General features: G+C 53.5%; 9 protein-coding genes across 9 annotated transcripts; 5 read left to right on the top strand and 4 right to left on the bottom strand.

The window, feature by feature from the left end:
- Positions 1–1,360: 1,360 nt before the first annotated feature.
- On the bottom strand, positions 1,361–2,284 carry PpBr36_01495 (uncharacterized protein; the record flags this gene model as incomplete). Its single annotated transcript, XM_029888681.1, has 3 exons — positions 1,361–1,650; positions 1,789–2,125; positions 2,246–2,284. 3 exons carry the CDS (start codon positions 2,282–2,284, stop codon positions 1,361–1,363), a joined length of 666 nt encoding a protein of 221 aa, XP_029751156.1.
- A 911-nt stretch (positions 2,285–3,195) lies between these two features.
- PpBr36_01494 (uncharacterized protein) lies at positions 3,196–6,476 on the bottom strand (the record flags this gene model as incomplete). The annotated part of the gene is made up of 3 exons (XM_029888680.1): positions 3,196–3,809; positions 3,887–6,104; positions 6,198–6,476. The coding sequence occupies 3 exons, from the start codon at positions 6,474–6,476 to the stop codon at positions 3,196–3,198; spliced, it is 3,111 nt and encodes a 1,036-aa protein (XP_029751155.1).
- A 961-nt stretch (positions 6,477–7,437) lies between these two features.
- Positions 7,438–9,323, top strand: PpBr36_01493 (uncharacterized protein; the record flags this gene model as incomplete). Its single annotated transcript, XM_029888679.1, has 4 exons — positions 7,438–7,722; positions 7,803–8,409; positions 8,478–8,944; positions 9,162–9,323. 4 exons carry the CDS (start codon positions 7,438–7,440, stop codon positions 9,321–9,323), a joined length of 1,521 nt encoding a protein of 506 aa, XP_029751150.1.
- A 624-nt stretch (positions 9,324–9,947) lies between these two features.
- On the top strand, positions 9,948–11,192 carry PpBr36_01492 (uncharacterized protein; the record flags this gene model as incomplete). The annotated part of the gene is made up of 1 exon (XM_029888678.1): positions 9,948–11,192. One exon carries the CDS (start codon positions 9,948–9,950, stop codon positions 11,190–11,192), a length of 1,245 nt encoding a protein of 414 aa, XP_029751149.1.
- A 197-nt stretch (positions 11,193–11,389) lies between these two features.
- On the bottom strand, positions 11,390–13,064 carry PpBr36_01491 (uncharacterized protein; the record flags this gene model as incomplete). Its single annotated transcript, XM_029888677.1, has 2 exons — positions 11,390–12,563; positions 12,652–13,064. The coding sequence occupies 2 exons, from the start codon at positions 13,062–13,064 to the stop codon at positions 11,390–11,392; spliced, it is 1,587 nt and encodes a 528-aa protein (XP_029751152.1).
- Positions 13,065–14,489: 1,425 nt separating this feature from the next.
- Positions 14,490–15,053, top strand: PpBr36_01490 (uncharacterized protein; the record flags this gene model as incomplete). Its single annotated transcript, XM_029888676.1, has 4 exons — positions 14,490–14,495; positions 14,601–14,682; positions 14,781–14,823; positions 14,915–15,053. The coding sequence occupies 4 exons, from the start codon at positions 14,490–14,492 to the stop codon at positions 15,051–15,053; spliced, it is 270 nt and encodes an 89-aa protein (XP_029751151.1).
- Positions 15,054–15,797: 744 nt separating this feature from the next.
- PpBr36_01489 (uncharacterized protein) lies at positions 15,798–20,626 on the bottom strand (the record flags this gene model as incomplete). The annotated part of the gene is made up of 6 exons (XM_029888675.1): positions 20,179–20,626; positions 19,993–20,087; positions 19,324–19,887; positions 18,878–19,251; positions 18,582–18,812; positions 15,798–17,619 (listed from the first exon to the last, which is right to left on the bottom strand). Exons 1-6 carry the CDS (start codon positions 20,609–20,611, stop codon positions 15,798–15,800), a joined length of 3,519 nt encoding a protein of 1,172 aa, XP_029752258.1. The 5' UTR covers positions 20,612–20,626.
- Positions 20,627–24,254: 3,628 nt separating this feature from the next.
- On the top strand, positions 24,255–24,960 carry PpBr36_01488 (uncharacterized protein; the record flags this gene model as incomplete). The annotated part of the gene is made up of 2 exons (XM_029888674.1): positions 24,255–24,308; positions 24,403–24,960. 2 exons carry the CDS (start codon positions 24,255–24,257, stop codon positions 24,958–24,960), a joined length of 612 nt encoding a protein of 203 aa, XP_029752259.1.
- Positions 24,961–25,558: 598 nt separating this feature from the next.
- PpBr36_01487 (uncharacterized protein) lies at positions 25,559–26,755 on the top strand (the record flags this gene model as incomplete). Its single annotated transcript, XM_029888673.1, has 1 exon — positions 25,559–26,755. The coding sequence occupies one exon, from the start codon at positions 25,559–25,561 to the stop codon at positions 26,753–26,755; it is 1,197 nt and encodes a 398-aa protein (XP_029752253.1).
- Positions 26,756–26,868: the final 113 nt, after the last annotated feature.

The following is a 26,868-nucleotide window of genomic DNA, read 5'->3' as shown; positions in this document are numbered from 1 at the left end:
GCGGCAAACATGACAGCTCACCCACTGAGGAATACCGCTGTTGCAGTTGAAGAAACCCCGGAACCAACGGCCTTCTCTGAGGAAGCGCCGGGTAAAGGGAAGCACTTCAGCTCGCAAGAAGCCAATAAATCAACTGGGTCAAATATGGCCAGTGTAGTTGGAGACACTGCAGGACGTGTGATGTCGTCGACAGCTGTGGAAACTACAGAACGCGCGACGAACATTGAGCCAAAGCAAATCGTCCACGGGTTGCATACAGTGGACAAAGGTCTAGCAGTAGATCGACCCAAGGGCATTACTTTAGAACCAGCTGCAGCAAGCCCTAGCGGCCTTTTCAATTCGCAACACCCAGATAGAATGCTTCTCAACTCAGGTAGTGCCGAAGGATCGCCCCACGTAGACAGTTCTCAAGGTCACGCACGCGCGGCGGCCCCCCACCGTTGCAGCAGATGAGACCACAGCAGCAGCCCCGGATGCTGTACGCCGGCGGCATGCCCCCCTACAACGCGAAAAGGTTGCCAGGGCGACAGTACGGGCCGCCCCAGCGCCCCGACATCGAAGACAGCGACCAAGATGCCAGTGAAACGAAGAGCGTGTCTTGAGATATCTGACGGCGAGGTCGAGCTCGTGCTCGACGCGATTCGCCGCGGCTGGAGGCTATACCCCGGGCACCATCCCCGTAACCGCCCGACCTTCCCCTGGTGGTCCTCCCCCTCGCCTCCCTCCACCAGCCGGGCCACCGGTAAATGCCGACTTCGAGAATGACACATGGAACTCCGTGGCCATCCTGGGCTTGCGGGTATACTGCCGGCTCGCCGAGGGCGAGGATGCGGGACCAGAGGTCATAAAGCTTCGCATCGAACGGCCGGATCCGTATCCGACGGATGACCAAGACAGCAACGAGGAGGGTGGAGAAGCTGCGAGGAAGGCCAGGGCCGGAGAGCAAAAGGTGCTGGACGTTGACAATAGCGCAACGGACGCCGCCAGGCATATCGAGATTGTGGATAACGGACCCGGCAAGGCCAACGGCCAAGCACCGACCAGCAATGTCGCCGAGGCAGGAAAGAATGGCCAGGATGTCGAGACTGGGGTTGACAAGACTGACTGACTGAGGTTTGATATCCGAGGGACTTTGACATGAACCGGGCATAGGAAGTCAGACAGAACAAATATATTGGCAAGTGTATCACATGGACTTTAGGCAAGGGAGGACGAGAATGTGTAAGGACATTTCGACCTCCGATGTTTCAAGGGAATTAGCAATAGTAGCTTTGTTTTTCTCATCATACATACACGCACGCAGAATCCCACTCCACAACGAAGAATCCATCCAAAACACCCGCACATCCTTTTTCCCACATCAACACGTGAACGGGTCAGGGCCCGGGGCCTTGTAGTTGGTGGGGACGGGGTAGTAGATGTTGACGAGCAGGCCGGGGTCCTGAGCGTTGTAGACGCCCGGGATGGACACCATGCGCGCCGTCGGCGCCGACGTGCCCGTCCCGCCTGTGACGGTGAGCTGCGCGCACGATATGTACAGCTGGGCGCCGCCGACGGAGCTCGCGCTGTGCAGCGCAATGTGCTCGATGCGGAGCAGGTAGTCGCCGCTGGGGATGCACTTAGGGATCGGGACGTTGACGCTGGTTTTGTCTGTTTTGTTTGTTTTTTTCCCCGCCCGGGATATCAAGTCAGTCATTCGGTCTTCTTTTTTGGACAAGCCATCTCGTGATTTTGTCTTCCCAAAGGAAAGGAGTAGAGAAAAAAAAAAAAAAAAAAAAACCGTCTCACCCTGCGTAGGCCAGGTAAGCCCATTATTCCCAACAGAGGGCTTGTCCTGCAGAATCTTCAACCACCTGGCGCCGGAGCCGTCCCAGGACGCGGCCGTCTTGCCCTGGGGTACGAAGCCGAGCCAGGCCGAGAGAGGGCCGGGGTGGCTGATGGAGGTCTTGGCCGTGTAGGCGACGGTGGAGCCGGCCGTCACGTTGACGGTCAACGGGGCGGCGCGGCCTGGGTTGAGCTCGTAGCACGTCATCTGCGACGACTGCACGTCGGTGACGGGCCCGTTGCTCTGGTAGTTGGTCGTCTGCCGTACCGCCTGCCAGTCGCCGGTGCTCTGGCTGCCGGCCTGGATCGACGGGAAGGTGTCTGCAGACAGTCGTCCATGTTAGTTGCTGCACATCGTGGAAGAGGGCCGGGTGTTGTCTTGGGGCTGTCCAGAGGTTCACTTGCAATGTGCCTCGGCGACGGCGGCCGTGAAGGCCAGGAGAGCTGTCAACATCATCATGATGAGTAGAGATCTTTGGGGATTGTCGACTAGATCTGGAAAAGATATGATTTCGTTTTCAACTTCCGCTACTCCGGACTCAAAGTTGAATTCCGCAGTGGTCCTCTTACGGTGCTGGCTTCAACAGCAAGGCCTGCTGCAACTACAAGACTTCTTATTGACCTTAACAGCCCAGACTGGCTTTTATAAACACCAGTAAATAGCCCCCTGGAGTATATGACGCCCATAGCTTCGGATTCCACTTACACTCGAAAAAGTCACGCGAACCCGAATGCCGGGAGCAATAGTCTCAACCTGAAATTCAAATGTCTGGGTCCAGCCATCGAATAAATTGCGAAGGCGACAGACAGATGGCCACCCACAGCAAAAGAGCCAATTAGGGCCGCCTCAGATATATTGTTCAATATAAACCTCGGCACATAGAGCGCCGCGCAATGGAATAGCATTCTCCGTGTCCAAATTGCGGCTCCAATGATGTGAGCAAATCTGGCCCATTGGGGACTTTTGTGCAAAATCGCGCGCTTTCTATTATTTGTCGAAAGGCTTCTTGGTGAGCGATTTCACCGCCCGCTTTCTATCGCTCATCCACGTAAAAGCAATTTCCGTCTTGTGGAATGCTAAAATCATGTTCGGTGCAACACACACCGAACTAATGGGCTAATCAACTGCTTCGCGCAACCACAGGGCAGGCAGTTTGTCTTGTTTCCACAGCGAAACGGAAAAAAAAATAATATATGCCTCAATGCTGTATCCCTGACAATATCCTACAACAATGAAATGAAACTTGCTGTCCAGATCAGCAAAACCCAAAGGACACCTTAATTCGAATTCGGGATTTCCCCCGACCAACTGAGTCTACGAGTTTTGCCGTGTTTGCTGGGTTTCTACTTCTCCTCTCATTTTCAGCTTCCTCACTCATCGTCATCAATATATCGAGGCCCACTGGCCGCAGGTGTCTCCGGTGCGCCGTATGCCGCCGGAGTTGGTGCGCCGTAGTAGCCCCCAGATGCACCTGGTGTAGGCGCAGCAGCGGCTGGCGTTGGCGCCGAATCCGCACCCCAGCCTCCTTGCCATGCAGCCGCCGGCGTTGGAGCACTCATGGCTCCCGGGGTTGGAGCCGAGTACGCACCAGGGGTGGGGGCATCCATTGCACCAGGGGTAGGAGCATCCAGTGCACCAGGAGTGGGAGCTCCCAGACCTGCGCCTGGTGTAGGCGCGTCGTAAGCGTTGGAAGACCCACTCGGTCCTGGCGTGTAACCCCAAGTGTCGTTGTTGCTAGCAGCCGGCGTCGGCGCAGACGCACCGTATGGTGTCTTTGCCCCGGAGCTCCAGGCGGAATTGCTCGAGAACGAGTCGTGAGGCGCGGGTGTTTTGGACCCGGACATCCATGCGGGTGTGCGGGATCCGCTGCCGTACGCGGTGCGGCTCCCGTCGTACGGGTTGACAGTCCGCGATCCGTCAGCGCTTGGCCAGGCCGGTGTACGTCCTCCAGCGTCAGCTCGTGACCACGCCGGGGTGCGAGAAGCTGCAGTTGTAGACATGTTAGCGGGTCTCGGAACATTAAGTAAAGCGCAAGTATCACCAGAAGCCCAGAAAACTTACAGCTGGACTCCCAAGCTGGCGTGCGACCTCCCCTGCCGCCGTCCCCGGCTGGTGTACGACCGCCATAGCTGGTGTTGCCACCGAAGCCTCCCCTGTTACCAGCGTTGCCTCCGCCACGACCTCCCATACCTCCTCTGGAGAAGATATCGATGGGACGGCCGGTTACCTTGTCCTTGAACACCAAGTCGGCCTTGGGCACCATGATAATCTTGTTTTTGGTATGCAGTTCTACACGTGCATGCGTCTCTGTGGTATCCTTGACGATGCCAAGCAAGCCCTTGTAACCACCTCTACGGACGCTGACGGTTTGACCCAGTGCCCTATCACGTCCAAGTTGTGGCTTGGGTTGAGGTGCCTGCATTCCGCTGGGGTTTCTCTTCAATGCAGGGTTCATTGCTGTCAGGTCAGGCAGCGAATTATTGTTGGCCCGCCCGCCCTTGGCTGCCACGGTTGTAACATTGCTGGCCCTGGTCACGAATATACCAGAGTTCTCCTTCACAGAGTCGCTTTGAAGGTAGCAGTAGCCTCGGTGGATGTGGATGATCTTTCCTTGACGTCTCTGTCCGACGACCTCCTTGACAACATCATCAAGCCTTACCTCCGCACCGTTTCGGTCCGCAGCGACCGCAAGCTTTTTCGGAGGTATCCTGTTGGCGATCTGCGATACTGGCACCTGCCGAGCATCTCCATTTTGATCGAGAACCGTCAGGTTCTCGCCGTCAATCTTCAGAATACAGGCGACGGTTGTGACATCCAGCTGGACAAGATCCTGAAGCGAATATTGTCCAATAGATCCCTGACCACCACTATCGCTGGCTTCCCTGAGATCTTTGCTGAAAACCGTGAGCGTGGCCTTGGTTTGATCCGTGACGATCGATACTCGAATATCTTCGACTTGTACGACCATACCGACCTCCCCTTTGTTAGAGCCACCCACAACTTTAACATGATCACCGATTCTGAAGCGTTTGCGAAGACCTTTGGTAGGCACCTCGATGACTTGGCCAACAAGATCGCCTTCCGTGACCTTGAGCGTGACAACACCCCCTTGCACGTTAACTGCCTTTCCGACTACGCCTTTCTGCTCGCCATCGTACACCTCGATAGAGTCGCCGGGTAAATAAGTGACATTGGTGTCTTCGAGGCTGGACGCAAGCGGCGTCAGGTCTAGATGTTCTGTTCCGTCTTGGGCAACTTGCGCAAAGAGCATGATCTCAGAGGGGGTAGCAACGACATCCTTGGTTTCCAGTTGCTGTATCTTGTAGTCTCGGATCAGGAGACCATTCTCGAAGTGGTCACCCATGTAGTCAAAGACACCGGGAAGGCTTGCCGAAAGGAGACGAGGATCATGCTTGCGCGCTTCGGCTTCGTTGAATGGTCGTTGAGGCGGACGCGGACCAGACGCGAAACGCTTACGTTTGCCATCTTCGGTTTTCGTGAAAGCATCATCGCGCTGACCGTAGTCTAGGCGAGGGAGAAAGGCGACTTGAACCTCGAGCCCGTTTTCTGTTACATTTCTGACCACGGCAAGATCACCCGCATATCTCGGGGGCCTCTTGAGACGGACGTGGTCGCCAACCTTGAGCTCTGGAGTCTTCTGAACCCGGAGCAAATCTGGCATATCCTTGATTTCGACGAGAAGCATCTTCGTGCGAGGGTACACGTTGAGCAAACCGTCAAGCGCAACCATGATATCCGTAGACCTGTTGGCCTCGACGTAGACGTATCCCTTCATAACGGATGCGGTTCCACCGCGCTCAAAGGCTGATGTTATGCTCAGCTCCTCCTTGGTCCCCATACGTTGCTCAATGCGCTTCATGATAGACCAGACAACCTCACGTTCCTTGCCTTCCTTACAGCGGACTGCCCAGATATGAGGATCGTCAACGCTGGGGAGGAGAAGACGCTTGGGAACCACGGCAGAGTCACCCAAACCACCAGCCCGGCGACGGTTGCCGTAGCGCTGCCGAAGGATTTCGGCTTGCTTCTCAGCGTCCATGCTGGACTCCATCTCTCGCTGGCGATCAAGATCACGATGCCTCCTATCATCGTCTATCCGACCGGGCTCGGCAACATCTTCCGGGTCGTGGTCGATAAAGTCTCCCAGTATCTCCTCGCCATCCTTTTCATCGTCTTCGCCTTCGTCTTCGTCATCTACTTCGGCTTCGATATCGAAGAAAGCAGCCCTCCGGTCCTTGCGGCGCTTCCTGCGATGGCCCTGAAGTAAACACCGTAGTTGTCAGCAAGCGGGAAACCTCAATTAACCAAACACCCTCTACCAGCTGACCGGTGCGAATCGAGATCAGCTTACAGCGCGGACATCCTCCTCCTCGTCATCCTCATCTTCCTCTTCATCTTCCTCCTCCTCCTCCTCTTCTTCACCAGCGGCGTCATCCTGATCCTCGGCATCGCTGTCGGCTTCACGAGCTGGACTGGTGGCTTTTCGATCTGAGCTCGACGGACGGCCATCGTCATCAGAGCCGCGTCGTGTCGCGTTCTTCTCTGTCTCTTCATCATCTGAGACATCCGCCGGGGCGGGATTGAAGTTGTCGTCATCCGACTCGGAGTCGTACTTCATATCGTCAGCCATGGTGGCGGCTGAGCTCAGATTAAGCAGCGTGTCGCGTTGTTAAAGGCCGATTGGTCCTGAGACCTGGAGGACGAGATGAGAGGGAAAAAAAAAAAAGAGAAGACTGGAATGATCCAGCAAGCTAGGATCCCTTCAAGCGCTATGGCATGACAGGATCGATATAAGAATCAGCAAAAGGTTCAATTTCGAAAGTCCTAAAGTTTGAAGGCTGATTCAAAGAAAGCCGTCGTGGTGATGATTCTCAGAAGGACATTTGTAGCCTCAACATGGCATGTATCTGATCCTAGAGACTAAGCCGCAGCGATGTGATTGGTCAAGCTTGATTATGTCATTACTTAGGCCTTCCTTATCCGGGTCAATTCAGGTGCACGGACTGCCCTGCTGCTCACCCCGGCAAGCCTTCCGTCACTGCCACTTTGTTGCACGGCACCAATTGAACATCAGCCAGGCGGAGGGGCGGCGGGCAGCTGAGCTTCCATGCTTCTATGCTAGCAGGTTCACAGAACTCAAGAACCACTGATTTTCAGCGGCACTCCTCAAAATTTCCAATTTTAGGAATATAAAACCGAGTACTACCGTTACAGCTAACCCAAGCCCGACTACGCTGTCAGGGAGGACTGCCTCGCCCGGCGTAGGGGCAGTTGAGACTAGCTTGGGTTATCTCATCTGGCGAAGAGCGTCAGGCATCGACGCCCCGAGCTTGGCTTTCCGCGACAAATTGCGCGACTGCCTCTCGTGGTGTTTTCGGCACTTGATCGGGCACAAACCGGCGCTTCAATTCCCAGCCCGAGGACTTGCTGTCAATGCACAGTTTCTTCGAATGCAGCTTCCACTCGATTGACACACGATTTATCGCATTTTCAAGCTCGCCAAGGCACAACCCCGTAAGGCCCCGCTGTCTTCCAGCGCCGCAACGGAGCAGAACGGCCCCTAGCTTTGGTACCCGTCCGAAGTCATCAAAATGAACTCTTCGGGGGTTCCGAACATACTGAGGCCAGGAGGCTCTCAGCGTACCGTGTCGAACACACCACTAGGCTTGGCAGACATTCGCCCGCGCGCCGATTCTAGCCTTTCTGATGGAATCCCGGGCAGCGCCGGGTACGATGTCGCAAACACCCAATCAGGTACAAGCAACTATATGGCGCCATGGGCTTTATATGCATTTGACTGGTGCAAGTACCCTCCTCAGGGCAATGGTGCTGGCAAACTGGCCATCGGCAGCTACCTGGAGGACGGGCACAACTTTGTAGGCAAAGCTCTTCTTCGTCGCGCATTTACAACTCATATCCGTCCTACTTCCATGCTGACCCGGCGGCGTCATGACAGATACAAATTTTAGACACTCAGGTGGTGCCTACACCTCCCGAAGCGTACTCCCAGGGTGGATCAAGGACGTGTCTTGAATTCACCAAGGTGGCAGAGGCTACTCATTCATATCCAGTAACGCGTTTGCTGTGGGAGCCTCATTCGCCCAACTCCCAAAAGCAGTCCACGGATCTACTAGCCACCTCGGGTGACCACCTCAGGTTATGGTCGCTCCCTTCAGATGCGTCATCCTCCATGAGCAACAACATAAACAGGAGTAGTAGGGATCCAGCCCCGCCCACGAAGCTCACGCCATTGGCGTTACTTTCAAACTCAAAGACGCCTGACCATACCGCCCCTCTCACCTCACTCGACTGGAATCAGGTGTCCCAGAACCTCATTATCACATCCAGCATTGACACAACTTGCACAATTTGGGATATCCCATCCTTGACCGCTAAGACGCAACTGATTGCACACGACAAGGAGGTGTATGATGTCAGATTTTGCGCCAACAGTGTTGACGTCTTTGTCAGTTGTGGACAGGATGGCAGTGTGCGCATGTTTGATCTGCGGAGCTTGGAGCACAGCACCATCATTTATGAGCCGACGGGCAAGGACGAAAAGGGTATGTGGAAACGTGGCTCGACTATGCTTCTCAGACCGGCCAACCTTACTAATGATCGTTTGTTGCAGACCCATCAGGTGGCAGGATAAGCCCGACACTCGCACAACAGACCATGTCCAACCCGCCCCCTCTCCTGAGGCTGGCCACCTCACCTCATGATACCCACCTGCTGGCAACTTTTGCTCAAGATTCCAATGTAATCCGCATCCTCGATGTCAGACAACCTGGACAGGCTCTCTTGGAGCTGCGGGGCCATGGCGGCTCGCTCAACTGCATTGAATGGTCTCCCTTGAGGAGAGGAACGCTGGCTTCAGGAGCAGACGATTGCCAAGTCCTTATCTGGGATCTATTGCAAAACCAGTCTGCTGCTCCGCCGCTCAACGGCGCTCCCCAGCCGGACAACGTGAGGAGCCCTGTGGCCAGTTGGCAATGTGACTACGAGATTGGTAACCTGGGATGGACACCACAGCTAGCCAACAGTGAAAATGGGGAGTGGCTTGGTGTTAGCGCTGGGCGTGGGATCTGGGGTGTGAAGGTATGATGGATGATGCGAAATAATGTCCTAAGCGAGAGCGAGAAGAGCAAAGAAGAACAACGTGACCGAAATATCTCGGGTTCTGTCTTCGGACTGTAAAAGGGTTAACGGCTTGGGGGCTCTCGGGCATGGAGCTCTGCCACATCGTTGCAGCCTCGTTGCAGATGAATTTCCGTCCCTTCGGGCACTTTTCTACGCTATATGGCGCGCACTGTAGGAGACAGATGTCGTGTCCTCGATTCGGTGCGAGCTAGCTGCCTACCAAGGTATCAAGACGATCGGTCTTTTGGGGGCTCTGAACCGTCAAGCCTATATCGGATATTGGGTGATTGTATGGCTGATATGGAGCAGGCCAATCAGGTATAGATGCTTAGTATAACCTTGAATAAGCGCTTGTGCCATTTGCATTGAACGCATATGAGTTTATCAGTAAATTATGTATACTGGCAAGACAGGACGGCATGCCAGCAGAGGTCAAAGGGACGAAGCAGTTTGGACGACGCCCCACCCAGATCCATCATTAGCGATCGAATACCCAAAATCGCATTACATACTCAGTGCAATGTTGAGAGGGTTCCTCGAAATAAGTGAAAATGAATGGATCAAAATTTATACGCAGGGACAAGACCGACACTGGACCACATTTACAGCGCAACAGTGTGTCAACTCATCTATATTCGTAATCTGACGAAGCTACCCCACACCACGTCACTAACCGTACATACAGCATTCCCTCGGCTGAACATACGCATATATCCACACCACCAATACTTACCGTGTCCAGGCCAACATCTGTCGACCTGTCTCAATTGACTTTGTCCGCTGCCAGGATCTATTCGCGAAAAGAATCTCGCTAAGCCGACTGGATGGGGTAGCCCTAAATCCGGAACACATCTAGTCAAATCCCCCAAGCGGACTTTCATCAATCAAGCTTTCAGCGCAAAAAAAAAAAAAAAAAACAAAAAGAAAAAAAGAAAGCGCTACAAAGACCCAAAGAAACAAAATGGACGCCAACCGCCACCACCCGTCCCTGCTGCTGCTCCCGGCCCCACCATCACCGGCGACCAAGGAGTCCTTGAACGCCGCATACCGACCTCCCGTCGAGGCCGCCATCTCCAAATGCCGCAACCCAGAGCACGGCACCGTCCTGATAGTAGCCCTCGTGGCGCCCATCCTCTCGGGACCCTACCGCTACTCCAAGACCCTGAGCTGGCACCACGCCCAGTCCCTCGTCGCGGGCCTGTACGCCATCGCGTCTGCGGCCTGCGCCAAGCTCTCGGTGGACGCGCACGTGGGCGCCGGGCCGGGCTCCGTCGACGTCCGCGTGCTCCTGGTCGACCGTCAGCAGCACGGTGACGACGGGAACAAGAAGCCCGCGCCGCTGCCGGCAGACGTCGCCAAGGCCGTGGCGGCCGCCGAGCCCAACAACACGGCCGTCCCTGACCTGCCCACCTTTGCCGCAGCCCACCGCCCGTGGGCGAGCATCTACCATTGCGGTACCGAGGCGGGACTGGGCCTCTTTGCCGACTACCTGCGCCTGGCCGAGGCGAGCAGGCAGGTGCTGCGGCAGGACCAGCTGGTCGCCGTTCCGGGCGGCGTAACCATGCACGACCCGTCGTCCACGGCGGACGGCGAGAGCGAGCAGACCAAGGGCCACGGCATAGTCTGCATCGGCGGGACGTTTGACCACCTCCACGCGGGCCACAAGCTGCTCCTTACGGGCGGCGCGCTGCTCCTGGACGTGCCCAGGATGGACGAGGGGGCTAAACCCGCGACTTTCATCGTCGGCATCACGGGCGACGAGCTGCTCAAGAACAAAAAGTACGCCGAGCTCGTGCAGCCCTGGGATAGCCGCGCGAGGAGTGTCATTGATTTCCTGGCGACGCTGCTTCGTCTCAGTCCAGAGGAGGCGAGGCCCAACATAGACGAAAAAGACGGACTCTTTGTCGCTCGGTTGCGCGGCGGTGCCGTCGAGGTGACCTGTGTCAGAATTCAAGACGCATTCGGGCCGACAATCACCATGCAGGAGGTTACGTCTCTTGTGCTGTCGGCCGAGACGAGAGCAGGAGGCAAGGCTGTCAATGATAAACGTGCCGAGCTGGGCTGGCCGCCGCTTGAGCTCTTCGAGGTTGATGTCCTGGATGCGGGAGATGTGCAGTCGTCGGACGAACCTACCAAGACTGCCGAGTTCGCTTCCAAGATAAGCAGCACGACTATTCGTAAGCTCAAGGCAGAGTCACGGGTTTGAGACTACATGAAGCGGGCCAGATCCACGACCATTGCATGAGAGCATAAGTATGATGCATTCGCCCATTTGCCATTCCTAAAATCTATCTCGTGATATCATTAAGTGAAAAAAAGAGCGCCATTCTAGCCCAGTATTCCCCAAAAGCCATCTTGGGACAAGAAGCGCACACGCAATCAATCAAAGCATACAATTTTCCTTTAAAGGTCAGCCTGGCCAATTCCAAGGCTGTCGGTATCGGCCTTGAGCACACGGATGGTGTTGGTGTTGCCCATGCCGCCCTTCCAGCCCTGGACGACGACAATTGGGTCATTCTTCTCGAGAACGCCAAGCTCAAGGGCATGCTTGACACCCCACTTGATGCGGCGGTCGACATCCTCCTGCCAGTTGACCTTGGAGAAGTCGGGTTTGGCTTCGGGGAACAGGAACGGGTAGACGCCACGGTACAAGTGGCTGTACCTTGATGCCGAGGGGTTGCGGGTGACCATGAAAATGGGGCAGACCGGGCGGTACTTGGACAGGAGACGTGCCGACACGCCGGAGGTGGAGAGGACGATGATGCCGCCAGCGTTGATGTCAAGCGAGGCACGAACAGCAGCCATGGCGCATGACTCGACAATGCTGACGGGGCGGTGGACAGCGCCGCACATCTCCTCAAAGTGGCTGACGTACGGAATCGTGTTCTCAGCCTTGAGACAAGCATCGCTCATCTCCCTGACGGCCTCACAGGGGTAGCTACCCTTGGCCGTCTCACCAGAAAGCATGACACAGTCCGAGCCGTCGGTGACGGCGTTGCCAACGTCGCTGATCTCGGCACGGGTGGGGCGAGGGTTCTTGATCATGGACTCGAGCATCTGAGTAGCGCAGATGACGGGCTTGCCGGCCATGTTGCAAAGAGCAATCATCTTCTTCTGGGCCGCGAAAACCTCGGCGGCGGGGATCTCAATACCCAGATCACCACGGGCAACCATGACACCATCGGTCTCCTTGAGAATCTCAGGGAAGTTGTTCAGGCCTTGACGGTTCTCAATCTTGGCAATGATCTGGATGTGGGCGCCGTCCTCACCGAGAACCGCGCGGATGTCCTTGATGTCCTGTCCACGGCGGATGAACGAGGCAAAGACCATGTCGACGTTGTTCTTGACACCAAACCTCAAGTCGGCCTTGTCCTTCTCGGAAAGGGCAGGCAGGTCAACGTCGGTGTTGGGCAGGTTGACACCCTTCTTGGAGCAGATGAAGCCGTTGTTACGAGCACGGACGCGTACGGTCTTCTCATCAACCACATCGAGAACCTCAAAAGCCAAGACACCGTCGTCGACGTATATAATGCGTCCCTTCTCGATTACCTTGGTGATGTTCTTGTAGTCGACGTAGCTGGAGGTTCGAGTGATAGATCATCAGGCTGGGGCTCGTAAAATCGGGATGATGTTTGACAAGTATGCGGTACAAATTATAAACTTACAGATTTTCCGTGTCACAGCTGGTGGCGTACTGCTCATCAGTGGTAATGTTCAGCTCCTTACCGGCCGAAATGGGCAGGTCCTCATCGTTCTTGGTGTTGCCGGTTCGGATCTCGGGGCCCTTGGTGTCGAGGGCAATGGCGAGCTGACGGCCGGTCATCTGCTTCTCGGCCTCACGCGCATTGTCGATAACGGACTGGTGGTACTCGTAGCTTCCGTGCGAGAAGTTCATGCGGACAACGTTCATGCCGGCCTTGCGCAGGTTGTTCATGGCCTCGACCGAGTTGGTCTTGGGACCAATGGTGCAGATGATGGAAGAACGGCGGTAGTTCTTGTCAGGCTGGGCAGCCGTGTTCAACTGGGCCAGCCAGTTGATGCGGCCGCCAATGTAGAGGTGGTCGAGGGCGGTAGTCATTGTGAATGGTGATTCTGCTTCGTAGGTGTTTGGCGATCCTCAAGATGTGGTGCGAAATACGCGCAGGCTATATGTTGGGATGAGGGGCAATGAGCGTGCTGTCGTAAGATATCAAAGGAATGATAAATCCAGAAACGAACAGTTGTGCTTACAGACGGAGTTCTTGATGAACTCTGAGGTATTTGCTTGGAAGAATTGGTTCCTACTCTCGAGAAATGAATGGAAGAGAAGTGACAGTGGGCAGCAAGGGGATCAACAAACTCAGCTCAGAAGAAAAAAAAATCCGTTGAGCTCAATCGCGCAGAGCTGTATGGAGTACCTAGCTAAGGACTTTCAGGGACATGGTGGCGGACAGTCGCAACCTTCGACCCCTCCGTCCCATTTGCTCCTGCATGTTGGCGGGGCACTGACGAATTGTGGTGGGGGGATCGTCCAGTCATGGAGCTAGGATAAGGAGCGTGGTATTTCTATCAGAGACTGGCGTTACCAATGTTATCAGAAAGCAACAGCGAGTGCATAAACGGAAAAATGACACGGGGCGACTGGGCTGGACGATGACGAGGTGGGATGAAGCTGAAGTAATTTTTTTTAGGGCGTGCATGCGTAAAGACTACTGCTAGCTAAAGAAGCAGGAACGAAAACAAGGAATTAAGCGATGCACAAATTTAGACTGGATTCATCAGGACCTCCAGGTTTGAACTGGCACCTAAAAGGCGCGCACGCCGGGCATGTTGGCGCCCGGGGACTTCTAGGAATCGTAACAAAGACAATGTTGGACAGGTTGCGTGCATTGCGGCTTGATTCAACCGTGTAGTCTGCCCGAACTGTGGCAGACAGGCTACGGACATATTTTGGGGTATCTGACTCAAGTGCCTTTTACATCAACAAACAATATGCTCCAGTATTTATGATACTCTTAGTGTGATTCGTAGCGTGTTTTATTTTTATTTATTTTTCTTATATATTTTTTATATTTTAGTTTTAAACCATGTCTGTGTCGCATAACCCTTGGGGATTCTGAAGCTGTCCGAATCCCTAAGCGTTAAAATCACCCTCGTTCAAACCACTTGACACTTGCACAAAGGCTAATCCTAGACGGGGGTCCAGGTTCAAGGTCACATCACATGACTTGGCGGTAGTCAGCCGCCAGGGGTCGGAGCTTCCAAGTGAGGTGATCACGAGCCAAGCTCCGGCTTGAGCACGGGTCCCTGAAGAACGGTGAATCCAAACAATCAGGTAACTTTCGACTCCTCACTTTCCCGCACTTCAGTAATTGGTTATTTCTTTTCAACATCAACAGGAGCCAAAAACACGACATCGGTGCTCCATTTGTTTTCTTACGACTCCAAACGAACTTTCTTCGTCACCGACGCGGTCCACTATTTAATTAAATCAAACAAAGACAACGTTAGCACAACAGTCACCATGGTGGTTAGTCCCAACTACCCCTTGTCCTCTTCCAGGCACCGAAACGACCGGAGCTGGAGCATGTGCGCGTTACTGCTATGGGCGGAGTCTAAATGACCACCGACACAGTTCTTTCTTCTCAACTTACTGACCTTTGGCCTGGCCTCGAAGCTTGGACGAGTTACCCATTACGCGTTTGACGCCGTCCTTTGTAAGCCGGACAACTATTTCTTGATGCCCTGCGATATAGTGCAAATAGTGTTGTTGCCCTGCTCAGAATCTAACATACCCCCTTAACTTCCCCATCAGTGTCGGCTTTCCTGGCGGGCATGAAGCGATCCACAGGCTTGACGTGAGTCTTTTGCAGATACGATACTCTAATGAGCGACTCGCGCTCCACGATAACGAACGAAGACTGACAACTCGGACCTCACTGCGATTAGCTTCAAGACGGATAGGCTTGCCGGAGAGAACAAGGAACTGAACGGCTGGATCCACAAGTACTTGGGTGTCGGCGAGTGGGTTCTGGATCAGTCCGCCGCCGTAGCAGGTTCAAGTGGGTGGTTTGAGAGGCGGCAGTGAAAAGTCATGGCTCGATGGGCTGGAATACAATAAAGCAACGTGCACGATCGTGTCGACCGGGTGAGATGACTGGTGTGCCGGCTTAATTACCGGTTCGTCTGATGTGTTTGTTGGGTTGGCGTTGACGGCGTCTTTTGGGTCTACTCACTTCTCACAGGATATTCAACTGCGAGGCTTAAACTCCACTCGCTATCGATTCTTATCGGTATTTAATTGTTCAAAGCGCCTCTGTAGGCGGGTGTGACGCAATGGCTGTCATGGTACGCGTCCCTGCAGCCCTCCCGGTCAATGACGGCCATCACATACAAATAATTGTCGAGTGACATGACGCACGACGGTCCAACCTTGAGTTCCAGCAGTTGACACTAAGGTGGCTGCAGGTTATGACTGTTGTATCTCCCCGGACTAGTCATTCCCTGCATTTTCACGAGGCACATACGCAACTCAACAAGCTCACCTCACTGTTCAAAGTCGAAATGCGACTTTTGTAGATAGGAGAGAGATTCAAGACAAATTTGAAGAGCCGACAGTTACTAAAATAGGAATCCTCAAGTTTGGCTTACCACGGAGTAGATCATTAGACACATCTATTTGGAACTGATGTTTCTATTAGACTAGACTGTAGTCATATTTATTAAAATGTACAACGAAGCTAGATAACGAAAAACAGTCGGGGTTGCCTCTGCAACCACAGCATATTACTACATCTCCATCTACACCCAGTCTATCCTCTTCCTTGTGGTGCTAATCCTGATGCTCTCTGAGGAACTCAGGGGGTATCTCGTTATCGCTCTCCTCTCCATGCAGACTGGGACTGGCTTCTCTCCTAGAGGGGCGTTGTATCTCTTTTCTCTCGTCATCGTGGTGGCTGTCCACCAAAAGATCATGCGGCACTGCGTTGTCATCTTCTTCCGCATCTTGGGCTCTCAGGTCCAACAATGAGCCACGGTCGTCTGGCTCCTTTTGCTTTCCTTTGTCGTTGAAGCTGCCCTCCGCCTCTGCGGCCTTGGGATCCGTAGTCGACCGTGCAAGGCGGGGTGTAGCATCATCATCCACCTCGATGCCGAGGTCGGCCATCGCGCTTCGCAAAACCAAATACGCTTCCCTAAAGGCCTCGAGCTCTGCTCCTATGGCGCAGATTAGTAGGTTCCACCCCTCCTGCTCTACGTGCTGCAAATGGTCTTCCAGGCCGTTGATAACGGTCTCCATCTTGACCAGTTGCATCCGCAACTTATCCTCCTGGGACGTCTCGTCGGAACCGTCCTCCCCGGCCGTGATGCTGCCGCGCAACTCGGACTCGAAGGCGGTAATCAGCTTGGTCACTGCCGCCCAAACCTCGGCCCCTTCCTCTAGAGCAACCCGCTCCTTGTCGACCGCTTTCTTCCGTCGTTCCAGGATCAGTACTTCCTTGTCCCACCATTCCATAGCCATGCTCGCCGTTCTCCTTTCGGGGTTCAGGCTCAGAAACTCCAACCCGCAGGGTGACACCCCGCGAGCGGATTCCTTGAATACCGAGACGTCCAGAGGTTTCACGGGCGGTCGCGACAGCACATCGGCCAGTTTGGCATCCACCTCCTTGAGAGCCCCACGGTAGCCACTGAGCCCAGCCTCGCGCCGGTTCACCAGCGTCGACATGTCGTCCTCCATGCGCCGCTGTCTGCTCTTCAAGAGAGCCAACTTCTCCTCGAGATCCTCTATCTGCCGGCATACAGCGCCGTGCTCGTCCTGCAGGTCCCTCAACTCCCGGGCCAGCGGCTCCTCCTCGTCCGACTCGAGCGCCCTGAGCTCGTCCAGCAGGCCCTCCCTCCTCGTGTTCATCTTGCGCACCTTGACGAGTGCGCTCTTGCGCTGCCCCAGCGCCGACGCCAGGCACGCGTCCTCCTCGGCCCGCAGGTCGGCGAGCAGCGTCAGGGTGCGGCCGAGGCCGGCACGCGCCCCGCGCAGACCGACGGGCTTGCTGCGCGGCTGCCGCACCGGCACCACCTGCCCGTGGTCGTCTGCCTGCGTCGGCGGGTCGAGAATACTGAGCCGGGACTGCGAGGCGGTGCCGCCGCGGCCCCGGCTGGCGGCCGGCGAACTGCTGCCGCTGCTGCGCGGGTGGGTGCCGTGGTCGCTGCTCGACGCGTGGCCGAGGCCGGCCGACAGCCCACTGGCCTGGAGGTCGAGCAGGCGCTGTGCGTCGCGCTGAAGCGCCCGCTCGCGCCGCTGGAAGCTCTGCCACACCGTATCCTGCTCGAGCCGCGGGGTGTTGTCGTGCGTCTTGGACGAGACGGAGCCGGCGCCGGAGCCGCGGCGGCTGAACAAGGCGCTACCCAGTCCATATAGCGCCGAGGTTGCGGCTGCGGCGGCCGACTGCGCGTCGGCGGTCTGTGAGTTCCTCGGCCGTGCGGAGAATATCGGCGGCGGCGGGCCGTTGAACACGACTTGGGTTTTGCTGTCCTTTGGCGGCGTGTCGGGAGGAGGCGGGCTCGAGATGAGGTTATCGGCATGCGGTGTGGGGTTTTGGTCACGTAACGGCGTTGTTACAGGTTCTGCGCGTGGCGACATGTCGTCGAGATCATATTCGCTGCGTTTGGTTCGCAGCTTGTTATTGGAGGTTCTGGGAGGGCTGATCCAAGGTGACGAGTTATCACTCAAGAGACCAAGTCGCGGTAGAAAGGATGACTTGGACGCCATCAATACTGTAGATTAAGGCAGCAGCAATATATAAGCTGGTTACGGCGTTATCTGTACCTAACTTGATGCTGGGTTGAATCCAGGGCTACTTTCTATGGCGTTGGAAGCTTGGAGACGGCAGGGAAGAGGTTAAGGTCTCGATCTAGAGACTGGCCTGGAATAGAATTAAATCTATTCGGTTGAAGATACAGTCAAATTTTTAAATGAAGACGAGGTAACCTTTTGGAAGAACCACATGGCGCAACGGTGCACAAGTGGTTCAAGTAGATTGTGGATGTGACTGGCTGTCTGGTGATACTCTAGAAGCGTGTCGTTGGTCGTTGGTAACCATGTGATGGATGCGTTTGGCCTAGGCAAGGAAGGTGTGATTGCTGTGAACTCAGTTAACCCAACTGTTGTTTGCTCGGCCCGCAGTGACGTTGTTGTGGGCCGCGGTAGTTCGCCGGTAGGGTTAGGGGTTGCGTTTATTGGGGGGTTTCACCAACTACATTACTGTACTTTTCTTGCTTGCTTACCTCTACTTATATCCTCATTCTTCCAAGTTCCCCATTCACCTCACTAATTTGATTCAGGTTATCAGTATTTACACATACGGGGAATCTTACTTAATGAAAAGCATTGAGTATTACATTCGCTTATGTTGAGATTTACATATGTATTTGCCTTGTTCCCTCTCCCCACCATTCTTCTACTGAGGACCTGCAACAGTGAAGAGCTGGATCAAAGTAATGAATGAGCCATTGATCTTTCACCTCCCACGATATGGCGGGCACGCAAACTAGATCCTGGGCCAAAAGGGTCATATAGCGTGGTTTGTACACCATATTGGTAAATGCTCTCGGCCCAGCTCACAGGTTGACCTTGAACCTGGTCCTCAGATACTCGCCGTAACGTTGGAAGACAAAGGGTACGGGCACCATTGCCAGTGCAATGAATGCAAGTAGTGAGTTTCCCCATCCCAACCCCAGTTTTGCATACATCTTCGGTGCGGCCAATGGTAGTACAGCACCTGCGATGGACCTTATGAGTGTGTTGGCAGCCAGAGCACTCGCGGCGTACATGGTGAATGAGTCAATCAGATACCTTGCGCGGATGGAAATCAGTTTCTTGTTTTCTCCTAAGACATGCAACAGAACCATGCAACTTACATCGTCATAGACATAAACAAGAGGATGGTTGCCACGCCGACGACGCCCATTCCCAAGATCGGAGCTATCCAATGGACTTTGTATTCAACAGTCCAGCCGTAGATGAAGAATCCTATGGGCAAGACTGCTGCGCCAAAGGGAAGCCAGAGGAGCCGGTACTCAGGCTTCATTCCATTGCCTTCACGCTCAGCACGCCTTTGCACATACGCATCCGAGGTCCATGTGAATACGATCTGTGCAACCAGGGAGCCAATGCCGAGTCCCAGGAACGAAAGACCCGCGGTAGACGGAGTGAAGCCGTACGTTTGAATAAAGACCGACGTGATGGTGGTGAATAGGAGGTACAGGTATCCGTACACAATGGCCACGTAGATCTTGGGGCTGAAATCAGTATTGTTTCAGAACTAAGGTGTCTGCGAGGCTTCAAAAGAGCATACACGACTTACAGCAAAGATTTGAGTAATCGGCGAGAAGAGCAACATCTTGAGAGGACGCACTATACTTCGGGCGAAGTAATCCTTGGCACTCAGGCCGGCATCTAGCTTGCTTCGCAGCAGCTCATTGCCCGTCTCCTTGCGGAGTTTTGCAACCTTACGATCCAGAATGACACGGGCGTAGGTTTCGTTCAGGAAAAGCATCATGCAAATGGTTGTGAAACCTGCGGCAATGGCAATAACCCAAAAGTTCCAGCGCCACCCCTTAGCAGCCGACAGAAAGCCGCCAGCCACAGGTCCGATGACGGGACCAAGAAGTGGGCCCAATGTGAATACGGAGAGGGCTAATCCTCTCTTCTCCTGCGGAATCATGTCTGCAATGCTGCCTCCTCCATTGGTGATGGGACAGGAGCCGAAAAGACCAGAAATAAACCTGAAGGCGATCAGGCTCTCTATTGTTGGCGCCACAGCACATGCAATCACGAAGGCGACAAAGCCAACGTTGCATACGTGGTACACAATGCTGCGGCCATAGATCTCGCTCAAAGGCGCGATGACTAGAGGCCCAAACGCATACTGGGGAAGCCACGGAAAATCAGTAAAGAGCTCAAGCAGAGGATACCATGCATCCGGTATATGCCACGCATAAAAGGGACGGGGGAAAGAGAGAGCAAATCCTACCCCGAGAACGTATATCGATACAACAAAACTTCCTAATTCGGTGTTGGTGATTTTGAACTCCTGCAACAGCTCAGGCACACCAGGCGCAAACATGGCTAACGAAAACGACAGTTGAATGTTAGTCTGGTCTAGTATATGCCGAGAAGCAAGCTTTAACTTGGAACCTGGGACGACATTTGCACTTACACGAGGCCAAAGGCGTCAAAAGGGTCAAAAAGCTAATGAATCCACAGTTGAGCCATTTTTTCCATCCCGGCCAGTTGTAAGGATTCTCGGGATCATCGTCACTATCCCACCAAACGACGTTGGGGTCGACCTCGGAGGAATTTGCAACTCGTGAAATTTTGCCATCGCTTTCGGTCCCAGTGACGTCGACGGCGCTTTCGGGGTCAACCTCAGGCTTGTGACCCGGGATGTCGGCCGCGGACTTTGCAGGAGGATGGTCGTAGGGGCTCGTCCGCGATTGCTTGCGCGGCTGGTTGGCCTTCTCGTCCACGACAAAGCCAGTGTTCGAGGGCATGTCGGCGTCGTGGCCCTCTGCGATGGCTTGCTCGATGGACCGCTGCCTCTGGAGCTCTTCCTCCGCAGCGGCGCCGCTGGACCTCATTTCGGCTGGCATCAAGCTGGTGGTGAAGGCTGAACGATACAGACACAATCATCATGGACGTTAGCTAGGGTCGCTGCTGTGCCGTTGTTCGAGAATCCAGGACTGGTGGCGAACCAACGCGGTCGAACATGTCACGGTTGGGTCGAAGATCTGCAAATAGTGGAAAGGGATGTTCCCTTTTGGAGTGTGATGCAAATCCATGTTCGGAAACACGTACATCGGTCGTTTATGAGAATCAGTTGTTCCTTTGCCCAAAAGTTTGATCTTTCTCGCTTGGTGTGAATGACTTCTGTAATTTGGCCAAATACGATTTTCAACCGTTCAATCTCTATGCAAACCAGAAGATTAGACAGTAAAAAGCGTCGCAACCTGTTCACAACTGAATACAACAAGCCGAGTCGGGATCGAAAGAATTATTGACCAGAGCCGGTTTTCCCGGTCCATCCGTCTCCGAAAGGACGGGAGAGAGTACACCTGAAATAACAGCCATGTTCGCGTTGCATTCCTGCGGATACATCACAAGAACCAGATCCGATTTGAATACCCGGCGGGATTGGGAATAGAGACATCCGGTGTTGCTGTACTTGGACTTGTAGATAATAATAAAAAAAAACCCGACAATGCCAGGATTGTTCCGAGTCCGACCGATTTGAACCCCGAACGACCGACCAAGTCCAAGCGGGCAAGGATCACTGGCAACAGTCTCAAACCTACATGTTCCCGTTGTAGGTACCGCTCTCGGTGCGCACTTCTGCATTCCTCCATCACAGGCTAGGTCAAGGTAGCGATCAAGCATTTACTTGGTTTTCATCAGCAGGACGTGCAAGACTACTATGGCCAATGAGCGCGGCAATGTGTGCTCGATTTAACATATTCCCACTTGCCCATCAAATAAATTGTATCTGTCTGTTCTGTATATTGAGTACGTTTCGTGGGGTAGGGTCCTTGTCACTGAGGCAACTGAATGTAGCCCCCTACATGCTTCTGGTAAATTGAGTTCAATCCATATCTGGAGTATAAAACCATACATACCTCACTCTCCACTTTTCAAGGATAATTACTTAGACTCGGACATTTGCTAGTCATCAATTCCGGTCGAATGGCCGGTCAGACACGATGGGATGGATATTTGGCTATAAGCATCCAACGACGCTTTTTTTTTTTTTTTTTTTTTTTTTTTTTTTTTTTTTTCTGGGACATGTTGGAACAACAATAACTATCAATCGCACTTGGGCAATTGATAAGGTTGCAATTCAGGGGTTGCACGTGCGATTATAATGGCTAACTTTTCAGGCATCTACAAACCCACGTGGCCCCTTTTCTTTTGTAGCAGAACAGTTCGCCTTTACCTTCCTTTGTATGTAGAGACAGACAGAACAGAACCTATTAGATATAGCAATTCGCACTACTTGATTGTCTAACACCTTAATTCCTACGCGTAGACGAGGTCTATGGACAGGACAAATTTAGAATATTAAGTACCCAAGGTATTCAAGACAAGATGTTTCTGTAAGCTTAGAAAAGAAAAGAACAATGATCAAGGCCGTAAGTATGGCTATGTTCTGGCTGAATCTGTACCGTACAGAAAGAACTACAGACTTGGATGTGGCCGTGACAACCTCAACATAGACCCATACTCACAATATCATACTCTTGTTAAGCATTGGTGACCATATCCGAGTATGCCGAAATAGGATGTCAGTTGTTTCTGAATATGCACTTCGGCTGGTTTGTCCTGGGATTTCTCGAGTGGCTTATGAAAAAGAATGAAACTCTTTTGCAAAGGTGCCTCAGGCGATTGTGCCGTTGCTTTTGGTTTTTTCGTTAAGGAGAATGACGCCTCAGACAGGACAGGTTCTTCTTTTGTGCCTCATCCTCATTTTGGCAACCTAACCGAATATCGAGTCGACCAACCAGGGGCTCACGTGTAATGATGTAGGTTCATACCATGGGTCGGTTTCCAGTCATTTTCTAGCCCGGAAATACCGCCCAAACAGCGTCATACCTACAAGTACTCACACCCCCATATTGTATGTCCTTAACCTAACCTGGACTAGGTAGGCAAGGTAACTAAGTAGCCAGACGCTTTATCAGCATTGCAGTTTGAACCCTGGATAACTGAGAAAAACCCTGCCAAGTTCCAATAAGCCTAACTCAACGGCGGCTACACTTGGCTGAAAAAAGTGGCTAAATGCGGTGGGGGTGGGTCTTCCCCTAGCCTGGGCGATCTGTTACATCATCTGGGTGTCGAAAAGCTCACCATTTCAATGAGCATACCGCCTTCACTCAAAGTACCCGATTTGAGGGTTGTTTCGACACTACTGTGCGGCGCAAAAAGCATGAGCATCTCTGGCATGACGTCTTACCAACCTTGTAATCTACAAAAGTTTTGATTTGCTGGAGTGTTTCTCAGATTTGGTTACCCGAGAAGCCTGGAAATGAGTTTTTATTTTTTTTATATTTTTGTATAGGTATTAGTGACAGAGAATGGTCCTTATATGCGCATATGGGAGAGCGTTCTCATACTGCCGCGTTTGCTTGTTTTCCGAGCATGAAAGAAAGTCTCGTCCCTGATCACCAAGATAGCGCAAGCGTTCTTGTCGAGGATCAAAATCGAGTTAAGCAAGAGTGCCTAGTAAATTCTTTCAAGGGTATAATATAATGTGCATAAGACAGGCAGCTAATGTGAGGTAGGCATATGATTATCGGATTTGCTAGTGCTTTTAGCGTCGCTAGTCTAGGAATTACTCCCCGTCAAGCCGCAAGTGCCTCTTCCGCTAATGCTTCGACCCTGATGGTGGGGTTCTAGGCCTGGTGGGGATTTTGGGATGTTCAATGATCAACGCGCTGGGCGGCTGTCATCAAATCTCGAAATCTCGGTACAAGATAGTGGCAGGGTTCTCTGGACGTATGCGGTGTGGTTGCCGAAAGGAAAGAAAGGGAAAGAAAAAAAAAAAGAGTCAAACGAGTCCGAGTCGATACTCGAGCTACAACCATGCGACGTCATTTGCCAAGCATCTTTACACCTCCTAGCAACCAAGTTTGCGGACCCGCTCTTCAATCAAAGGCACCTATCCTCTTTCGTTTCATCCAGAGCCGTACCCGCTCGCATCGGGCAGGAAAACAGGGCATGATCCCTGGCACCGGACGATTGGGAAGTCAAGGGAAAGCGGGAGAGACCCTGCGTAAACGACCGAACCTTGGGCGAAAGTGACAATGTTCCACCCTGAGGTCGTAGTAAAAAAACAACCTGAGGGTATGTGCACCTATAGCAGTGAGATTGTTAGGTTAGCTTGGTTAGGCAATTCGTTTGACTGTGTGGGTGTTTGAACAAGCTCGGCACAGTTTTCGTCATACTGCAGCCAGGGTTTTTTTTTTCCAAAGTTAAGGTGGGTTTGTTCCCCAGCTTGCCAATCTTTGGCGACAAAGCTATTAAAGCCTCTTTCCCACACGCACGTTTAGACCTGCCAGCTCGTCCCTCATCCCAAGTCTCACCGAAAAACCCCAACACCCAGGACAATCTTTTATAGAGTTGACAAGACAGTTCCCTGCGCGTCGTCGCAAAACCTCCCTGTCGTTCTTGAGCAACCAACAAACAACCTTTTCTATCAACCAAACAACCAGACGAAAAACTGAGCATCGTACAACCGCCGCCATGTTTTTTGCAGTATTTTTCGCCTTTTGGCGCATTATGCAGATCATAACTTTGGTAGGTTTCCTTCAACCTAAACAAATCAATTAGCATGCAATTTCACTACGCCTTTGCGACAAAACACTAACAGAGTCCCCATCACCCGTAATAGATCATCATCGTCGGTCTGCTCTCGTGGTTCGTCAACGGCTACGTCAACAACAACCTCCTAACGCCCAACTTCATCCTGATCCTCTTCATCGTCTCGGTCATTGCGCTCGCCTGGTCCATCTTTACTCTCTTCAGCTACCACCGCAGCAGCACAAATGCGCAATTCGTCGGCATAATCGACATGCTCTTTGTCGGCGCCTTCATTGCTGGCGTCTACTTCCTAGGATTCATTTCGAGGGCCGACTGCTCAAGCATCAGCACCAATGAGTACTACAGGTTTGGCCTGGGCGACTGGGTGGCCGTCGAGGGCCGTGGCTTCGCCATTCGCACCGATAAGCCCTGCGCCATGCTCAAGGCCAGCTTCGCGTTCGGCATCATGAACTGCATCTTTTTCTTCGTCACGTCGGTCCTGGCCTTCATGCACGGCGGCCGCATGAGCCGCAAGGAGGACAAGTACCACAGCCACCGTCACTCGCACCGCAGGCACTCGAGCCGCGGCCACAGCCGTCACAGCCACCACAGCAGGAGGAGCTCCCACTCGCGCCGCACCTACGTTTAAAGGTGGTGTGAAGAGTCGGGCTCTACATACCACGTGGGCCCCGGGCAGATCCATCCAAAAGTGACTGCTCGAGACTGTTTATGTATTAGCGGCTCTTTGCGGGTGTAGTGAGACCTTTTGAGTCCATATCACCTCCGATTGAGGCCACGTTAGAGAAAAAGTCGGGTTTCTTTTAATGTCGGATTTACGCAGCAAGCGGATTGATCTAGGGGTAACTCTGCCTGTTGTGAGATGGATATCCTTGTTTTCTTTGTTTTATTGTCATGAGTCTTATGAGAATGAATGTGCAAATACCAATAATATATTCGGATTATTTCAACTCCACCTCGTTATATCAACCGCGATGGAAGTAACAACGAATTTGAAAACATTTTGCTAATATTCAAATTGGTCCATAAAGACTAGAAGGACGAAAAATCAAGGGAACCAACCTTAGCAAGCCAACAAACATGGCACTGTATGTCACGTGTTGTAAGTTTAGTCCTTGCAAATGCGAGTCGTCTCACCCCGTAAGCGCAGCTACAGCTGTGTTCATTTGATACTGACAAGGTTGCCAAGGAGCACCTGCTTCCAGATACAGCTTTATCATACAGGGAAAATGCCAGGCCCGACGAGAACCAGGCTCGCCTGCGACCGTTGCCATTCGCAAAAGCTGCGATGCCCCAAAGTTGCGGGAAGCGCAGTGTGCACCCGCTGCTCGAGGATGAAGGCCTCTTGCGTGTTCAGCCCAATCGGTACCGCGACTGCAAACCCATCAGCGTCCCGACCCTTGCGCCAAGCTGCGACCGACCTGTCAGTCCCGGCTGAGTTCTCGGCGCCCCTGTTCGGGCTGGAAAACAGCGGTGAACCATGGCCCCTCGACTCGTTCGGGAGTGGGCTGGACCAGGAAGACTCAATGCAAGGCTTTGAGTGGTTTCCGGTAGACGGTGGATCTGGTACCGCCGTGCCGCCTGAGGACTCTGCCAGCGCTGATAACGGCCCGTCTACTCTGGAGTCGGACACGACTCCTGCAACATCCATTGAGGCAGAATTGTCTAGACCGGGACATCGCCTCGCAGATTTACAGATGACACTCGATACGATACTGGCAAAACTGCCTACTCCTGCGGCTTACCACGTCCAAAAGGACGGGCCGCTATCCGGATACCTCGCAGATTTTGGGGCAAGGTACCTGGGGGATGGCTTCATTGAAAACATCTTCACCTCGCTCCAGAGCCTGATCGACCTGTACCCGGAGGCGACCGCCGCGATAGTGACGCCGACCGCCGCCGACGACCAAGACCCCAACTCCTGCGAGATCGTCGGCTGCCTGCACGAGGTCGCTCTGCCCGCGGAGCTGGCCGTGCTCGAGGGGCACATGGGCCAGCCGGAGCCCGTGGACGGTACGCTGGGCGGGCAGCTCGTCGCGTGCCACCTGCGGCTCCTCGACGTCGTGGACCGGCTCGACAGGAGCGTCTTCATGTGCGCGCGGCTCGAGGCCGTGCTGCCCCCTGGCGGCAAGGCGAAATTTCACGTGCCGGACCTCACGGTCGGCAAGTTCAAGCCGCCGCACCACTCGGCCGCGCTGATGCAGCTCGTGCTGCTCAAGAACCTGCTGGACAAGCTGCTGTTTGTGTCGAGGGAACTCGGAGCGTCGCTGGACAAGGTCGATGCTGCTCCGGCCGTGCGTGAGGCGTCGCTGTCGCTGCCGGTCTTGTTGGTGCAGGCCGAGAGCCTTGGGAAGAGGCATGAGCGCACTCTCGACCGCTTCAAGTCCCTCGTGACTTATGTGATTGGGGTGGGCTTTACTGGCTGACATTTCACTTTGGCTGTGAACTCCCACACCGAAATTTATTTCTGTGCGGTTGACTTTTGGTAGAGTCTGATATCAAAATAATTCAGGTAAATTCACAACTAGACGGACCAGCG

Source organism: Pyricularia pennisetigena, chromosome 2 (assembly GCF_004337985.1).
Source record: "Pyricularia pennisetigena strain Br36 chromosome 2, whole genome shotgun sequence".
Lineage (NCBI taxonomy): Eukaryota > Fungi > Ascomycota > Sordariomycetes > Magnaporthales > Pyriculariaceae > Pyricularia > Pyricularia pennisetigena.
The sequence above is the reverse complement of the archived record's forward strand: the minus strand, read 5'-3'. Positions and strand labels throughout refer to the sequence as shown.